This window comes from Haemaphysalis longicornis, unplaced genomic scaffold (genome assembly GCF_048455015.1).
Source record: "Haemaphysalis longicornis isolate Haplotype H1 unplaced genomic scaffold, Haemaphysalis longicornis Haplotype H1 scaffold_14, whole genome shotgun sequence".
Classification (NCBI taxonomy): domain Eukaryota; kingdom Metazoa; phylum Arthropoda; class Arachnida; order Ixodida; family Ixodidae; genus Haemaphysalis; species Haemaphysalis longicornis.
Genome location: NW_027526245.1, coordinates 32,531,351 through 32,538,942, shown reverse-complemented (window position 1 = coordinate 32,538,942; position 7,592 = coordinate 32,531,351). Strand labels below are relative to the sequence as shown.

The following is a 7,592-nucleotide window of genomic DNA, read 5'->3' as shown; positions in this document are numbered from 1 at the left end:
ACTGGTACGCGCACGGGTCCACCGCATAGCTTTGCAAATGCCTGCTTGTCTAGTTGGATTTGAACCACTTTTGCTCCACGACTTGAACTAACTGCCTGAACCTCGCGAACCCTGGTGAACCGCAGTCGAGCTGATGAACGCCCTACGTGGTAAAGTCTTCAGGAACCTCAACTACCGGGTTGGAAAAATGTTACATAATTTTGCTTTCTCAACTGGATGTTTTGTTATGACTGCGATTCTTGACTTCTTGGTGATAAGATTAATAAGATTGTTGATTAATGTTTTGTGTGTTCTTAGTTCTTGCGCAATTAAATCCGAGTGAGCCTCTCGAGTAGCGAAGACGATCCAAGCCAATGCCCCAGCAAGCATGGCGGCGCCCTTGGCGATCGCGTGTGCCCGTCGGGCGTGCTTATTCAAGTGCAGCGGCGTGGCTCTGTCGCAGAGCAGGAACTTGGATGGCAGGCGTGTGCCGGACGAGCCTATGAGTGAAAATGACCACGTGTCGAGCAACTTCGTGAACCGGAACCCGCGAAACCTGGAACAGATGCTGCTGGCGCACAAGCACGGAGGCTTCGAGCTCGACCGACCGAGTCGCAGCTACTGGCACAGGTGCGGTGTACCCTGGACCTTCGGTTCTCTTAGCTTTGCCACGGAGGACATGGTACACTCTTCCTGTGAACCAAACATGCTTCGGTGTCGACACCGATCGCGGTGCATGCATCCAAAACCCCGGCCCCCTGGCAGCCCCCCAGTGCGCCTTGAAACCTAAAGTGCCGGGGACATCAGAAACTGCTAACCCTCAAAAGCGTAGTGATTGCGAAGAAAAGCAGTGCTGCAGAGTTCTGACCCTCTCGCCTACTACCCCCACCTTGAAGTGGGTAGATTTTGACCATGTCCTTCATAATACAGTGTAGATTTTGAGGCATGGTACTATTTGTCACGACCTGCTGTTATCATCTAAACTCGCGTTGCTGCGTGATTCCGAAGACGGTTGTAGCTTCTGCGTGAATGACTTTTTACATCCTCGAGAGTTTGTTGAGTTTCAGGAGGGTGGGAAGAATCCTTGGGAGCTTTTGGCGAGGCTCCTAAAGCTGTTCAAGCTAGTGTCGATACCTCCAGTTGGACGAAAGGTGAAGTGGAGGGGGGTCAAAGTTTGACTGTGCATGCCGGCGAATAGCCTTGGGCGACGCTCGTCTCTGGAAGAGGACGGAGGGGTGGCGGTGCCCGTCATCGATGCCGTCCTCTCTCTGCGTGCAGGCTGGAGTTCTCTGGCGGCCGGCAGCACGTGAGCGGCCGGGTGGTGCACTGCGAGGGCCACACGGTGGTGCGAGCCTCGAGCAGCGAGTGGGGCATCCGGCGGCAGCTGGTGAGCGGCACGGACCGCAGCGCGGCCGCCGCCGTAGCGCGGGTGCTCGCCCGGCGGTGCCTCGAGGCCGGCCTGCTCTGCGTGCAGCCACCCACCCCCGCCCAGGGGCCCGCCGAGACGGCCGCCTCCCTCCGGGTGGGTGCCGCCGACCTGCCGTTGTTGCAAACAGCAGCTAATACAGCCAGCCACTGTCTAAGCTAGCTGTGGCAGCTGTGTTTTTTTTACGGGAAGTTGCACTGGGCGTGCTCACAAAGAAGGACAAAAAAAAAACATACACTTTCACATGAAGACGACACACTGACAACTGATAAACGAGGCGAAAACATACATGCTAGAAACGACAAATTGTAGAGAAGGGGAAAAGGAGAGTTCGCTATGTAAAGATAGAGAACTCGAAGGCAGGCACATGTGCTGTCATTAAAAAGATGTTTCTAAAAACTGAATCTCACACTGGAGGAGCACGATGGAAGAGGTGTTCGCATACTCTCCCTGACGCCCTGACATTGTGGCATTGCTTCAAATATCTCATCCTTCGCGTAGAACAAAATGGTGGTTTCATCAAAGGCAACAACACACTTACACCTCGCACAGTGTCCGACAAGATTCCCTACTGTACTGACCTGTTGGCAGTCATATCTATGTTCTTGGAGTCTCGCTGTTAATACAATGGCCTGATTGTCTGATGTAACAATGACCGCAAGACAAAGGTATTTTATATACGACTAGCTGAGCGCATTTCACCAATTTGCCCATGTGCCACACCTGCTCATTGCCTTAGATGCACCGCTTTCCCCTCTTGTCTCTACTGCCTTGCAAAGACCACCGATTTTTAAGTTTGTGGTAAGAACCACAGGTGCATTATGCCTGCCCCTGACTTTTTTTAATCTGTGGGAAACTCCGCGAACATATTGCGTAACGGCTGGTCACCTGCGTTCCTTCGCAGCTGTATGCACAGCAGAAACGTAGCTAAGCCATCCTAACTGAAATAAACAACCACAAAACGAGCCTGAAGAAACGAAACCAACCCCAGTAGTACAAAAATAGTGTATGTATATGCTTGCCATAGCTAGTTGAGCTGGCGATTCGCTGACGGAACCACCAAATTAAAAAAATTAAAAAACAAAAAGCTGTGTCTTGAGTGCTGTCCAACAGTGCTATAAAAACTCCAGTAAAGTGTCATCCACTAAGTTTGCGTCTGCCAGAGTTACTCAATATACACTAGTTGTGGTGTGGCGTGAGATGTTTGAGTTGGCGGTGAGATGTTTGAGGGACTCACGCCGCTGTCGTCTGCTACACTCCGCTTGTGAGGGGTAGCAGTGTCTGTGCTAGAAATCGCCCGCTTTGCTGCTTCAGTGCATTAAAATCATGGTTCTAGTAATTCAGTTATTTTTGCCAGCTTCTGACACATCTAAATAATTTCAAGCTGTATCTCCCAGAAGTTTGCAACACACGAGGAGATAGAGAACAACTTTCTTCAGAGCATTGGTCAGGAGATCGTGTGTAGCTCGTCCTTTCTTGCTTATTCGCGAGGATCAGCGCTCAGAGCTCTTTGATAAGTATTCAAAATGCGTAGGCTTCCCTGCAGTTTTTTTTAGATGCTCTTATGAAGACTCAGCAGTCTAATGCTACATACCAACAAGCAGCGGGCCCCTACATGCGCATCGGACAGCAGGAAATAAAACGGCTGTCTTCTATTTCTTTCGTTGTTGTTGACTTGTATCAGATGGGGTTTTTTTTTTTTTGTGCCTGACGCATTAATTTTTCTGCACAGTCACAAACGTCTTATTAGGAGGTTTGGGGATGTTTGGAGGCTCACAAAGATAGTGTTGATATTTTCTTAAGGTTGTATGGCATACATTCCCTTCTTCACAAATTGGGTTTCGTTATGGCTGCGTGCAAGAAGGGGCATATCCGCAGCGTGCGTTGTTTATTTACAAGCAAATACAATGAGAACGTTTGTGCTACGCCACCGCGATCGCGCCCCAAACAACGTTGTCCAGAGTACTCGAAGGTGGCTTTTGTGCTCCGAATTTCTATTGTAATCATTGTTATCATAACGACCTGACTCTCAACCCAAACAATGATAACATGATTACGGTGTTGAAGGCATGATATACTCGCTAACTAGCGCAATAAATAGTATGCGCGCATATATTACAAGAATCGAAACTGATGAATATTTCCAAGCAGCTCTTTATTGGTTTCCAACCCTTCGAGGCGCAAACAAAAAGTCCTATAAATTACTCTTACTCTCTTGTCCTCAACTGAGGACCCGGCCCACTGACCAGCACAATTTCATTGTTAAATAAAGTTTTCTCCTCCTTCTCCTACTCCTCGCTTGAATGCAGCTTTCCTATAACGCATATCCGAATATGGGGAAGATTTAGCTGTGCAAAATGCACCGAAATATCCCTCCAGGTCTGAACAAACACATTGTTACTTTATTTTTACTGTAGACGTGACTGGCTTAGCTCAATAAACCTTAATGCTGGTTAGAAGCCTGGTATAAAACCAGCCTATACACACAGTGGGTTATTTGGAACTCAGATTACTGAGTTTTTGCAGCCTATAGTGCATGTCGCCATACTGTCATGCCATGACAACGTAAAGAGATGTTATACAATACTTTCGAGCGTTCGGCAAGGTTGCAAAAACTGTTTTACCTGACATATGATTACTGGGAATCGTTATACCTTTTGTCAAAGCCTTTGGCCGTGAAGGCCTGCAATTTGTTTTCATCTTTTATTTTCGCTGTTGTCGCTTCCTAGCAGCTGGCTGTTTTTTTTGTTCGAAAGATTACTTAATACAGAAGCCGACACCTAGCTATGACTGTTCGTGCTGCGTACAAGACCAGCTTCGCCAGGAATGGGGTGGCGCCGGCAATGTTTCTCCCGTAGCGGTATCCAAAACTATACTTTAATTGACACCATGAACTAGTGTATGCAATTTTAAGCCTATTAAAATGACAAAAAGTTACGCACACGCAAATTCTGGTGCGGACAAGCATCAGACGTTGACCGAGCGCTAAGAAACAGCAGGGAGAGCAAGCCTGAGTGAAGCAGACGACAAATGTGAGAACCCCTAAGCCGACGTCACAGAGGCGCGCTTCGCAGCGCCGCCCGTGTTCAGGCTCACCGCCAATAGGCCCCGTGTGGATCCGTGGACCTGAGCAGCGCAGGACAGGAGCAGTTGGAGGTCAGTGGGAGAGGCCTTCGTCCTGCGGTGGACCTGAGTGGGACTGATGATGATGATTAAAAGCTGGTCCACAATTGGCCTAGTGCACAATGGGGCAAGTTCACTAGCCCGCCATCTGTCGGCAGAAAGTTGAAGTGGTACTCAAGTGCTTGCGGCTTCTGCCGTAAGTCACAAAAAGAAAAACATAAGTAAATGTTACCTGATTTATGTCTGCTAATTTCAAAAGAAGTTTGGTTACTAAGTGAATGTTTAGCAAAGTCCAATTTTGTCCCTAGCTAGGCGCCAAGGCCCCTCAGCTTCAACCAATCAGGGGGGCCCATGCAACCCAGATTTTGAAGCAGAGCTTCACAACTGGTGTATATTAAGCAACTCTGACATCTGGCACAACTTCGCTATTCATAGCCCAACCTAACATAAGTAACAGAAAGCAATAATTTAAGATGCCGAAAAATAACTTGCCTAAGCCATGAAAATTACAGTTGAAACCAGAGGTGAAAATACATAATAAAAAAGGTAAGAGCCGGACTCAGACCGCTGCCCCCTGGTATCAGGAAGCTGACACGCAACCTTTACTGCCACCACTATACTACAGCCATGCCTGCAGCACTGAGGTAAAGTGCCACTGGACAGCACTGTAGACACTGCATAGAAAAAAAGTGAACCAACTCAACACAAATAGTGCCATGGCAAAGTAAAAAAAAAATTTGTCAGAAGTAGCTGAAACCTGTGTGAAAGGACGAAAACCATGAAAACGTATAAAACAGTAGCTGAAACAGGGCTAAACGGAGCAGAACTACCCAGAACCCAATTTTTAATGCACAAAGGCCGCGTAAATGGATTACGCGTGTGATGGAAATGTTCTCTTTCAAGTATAACAAGAAGAAACCTGCCTATTGGATTTTAGCTCGGGCTCACAAGCCCAGAAGTGGAAACTCCACACTTTGAGACCAACCAGTCCGGCTTGGCAGATGTCGATACTCATGTTCAAACGTGCTGCCTAAATGGCTCAGTCTGTCACTTGGCCAAGTTGGCCAGGAAACGCTGCTCCATGCTATTTTCTAGAACTTGCCAAGAGAAGTTGCCTTTTAATTGGGAACTGTGTTTCAAAGCTTGCAAAGATCAGCAGTGAAATGAGCTTCGCGTGAATATGCGTCGATTTTCTTGCTCCTCACTTCTTGGCTCCCTCTCCACACCCCTTGTAGTTCTTTCTTTCCCCATTTCCGAGCGAATGGCAACATGCAGGCAACGGCGCAAAGGTTGTTGCTGTCCGCAGTACTATAGCGAAAGTTTTATGGTCAGTGAGGCCGGGACACACACAGAGGGGCATCGTTGGAGCAGTGGCTGCTCAAATCCCTCATACAAAACACCGTAACTGGCTACGTTGAAGATGAAAAACAAAATTTCACGCCCTGCCATCTACTTTCTTGCTCCACTGTGGGGCATCAGAAGGAAGCTTTCGCTGTCTGGCAAGATGATATGAATTCCCGAGACATTCCACCATCTTTGTCATATCGACCGTTGCGTCACTCTTGCCTGTTTCTTCAGATGCGTTTCCCTCCCTGGAACTAATGTCCCACATGTGGATGAAGGGAGGCCCGGCTTGATCTGTATACAAAGCGCGATGACTTTATCAAAATCGCTGGCAGCCATACCTGGGTCAGCCTTTTTGAAACGAGCCCACTCCGCTGCACCCAGTTATAGTGGCTTCTCTTTAGGCATGCCTATGGCCATAAATGTGCTTGAATCATCGTGGGCCTCCCTAAAAATAACGTACCTGGCCAGTCAAACCACTCTACTATGAAATATTGAACAATAGCTTCATAAGTTAACAGTTACTAACTATAACTGTGGAACCAAACAGTCTGTCACTTGTCCACTGTTCTAGTACTCCTTTGCCCCACCGGTGCTGTCAAGTGACCATTCCTTACCTGGTCTGCATTTCCCTCCTGCAGCTGCAGGCCTTCCTGGACGGAATGAAGGAAGGGGGTGTCCTGCTCACGGAATCCTGGCAGCCTCACATGGTTGCTGCATCATCGTCATCTTGAGACTCGAGCCTTGCAGAAACCAGCAAGTTCCAGCTAGTGCAGTTAGTTGCTTGCACATTGCAACACACAGCCAAGTGCAGTTTTCAGTGACTGCATTCTGTTCAGTGAATGAGTATTGCGTGTGCAGTAAAAGTTTCGAAATATGCGCAAGCATGGTGCCTCTGGTTGTTTCAGCTGTGTTACGCCACCTTCCGTGGTTCGGTATCCACAGTGGTTCTGTCCTGCAGACACAAGGCCAAACACATCCCTGCCTTAGGTTGCTTGGACTAGTCGCACTTTATGTGGACAGGAAGGGGAGGATGCCATCATTTTGCTGGGACTCTCGAAGGGCCCAATGGATCATTTCGTGAAGCAGGTTTGTGCGATGCGTTTTGACGTGAGGTTTCACTCTAACTGGGACTTGCGTGCAAGGCATCGCGACCTAACAGGGCCACTTGTAGAATGTTCTCACATGCAGGTGGTTGGCTTGTATCGAAGAGATAAGTCTAACACCACATGAAGGAATGTTAACTAGCCTCATTAGCAGTGAACTGACTGCTAATGAGTTAGTTGGTTGGACCCTTAAATCATGGCGCATACCCACCCGGGGATTGGCCAAGAAGCTACCTGTAATGATGAGGCTGTGACCCGGTTTCTTTTAGAGAGAAAAGAAGACTAAAGCAAGAGACAAAGATTGAGAGAAGTGAAAGAAATGTTTGAGGTACCCACCGTTAATCATCTTCATCTACATGATTCTTCTTGATCTGACGCAACAAATGCGAAATATTTATTTTCGTAAATTGTCCGGAACGATTGTTTCATTGTCGCCAACTGCTGTAACTGTTCTGCTGCTTCCATCACATCATAGGGGTTCTTGCTGTGTAAAGGCAGGCCTATCGTTGTTGAAGGCAGGCTCAACAGCCAACACCCTCCAGGTAACAGGCATTTGCTGTAAAACACCTTTATTATTCTTTTTTTTTTTGCTGGAATGCCACCGTAGAACATCC

The 7,592-nt window shown here is 47.8% G+C and overlaps 1 protein-coding gene across 1 annotated transcript; it reads left to right on the top strand.

Moving 5' to 3' along the window:
* The first annotated feature begins 339 nt into the window (after positions 1–339).
* Mrpl18 (mitochondrial ribosomal protein L18) lies at positions 340–6,756 on the top strand. Its single transcript, XM_077695366.1, has 3 exons — positions 340–609; positions 1,258–1,501; positions 6,514–6,756. The coding sequence occupies exons 1-3, from the start codon at positions 368–370 to the stop codon at positions 6,604–6,606; spliced, it is 579 nt and encodes a 192-aa protein (XP_077551492.1). The 5' UTR covers positions 340–367; the 3' UTR covers positions 6,607–6,756.
* Positions 6,757–7,592: the final 836 nt, after the last annotated feature.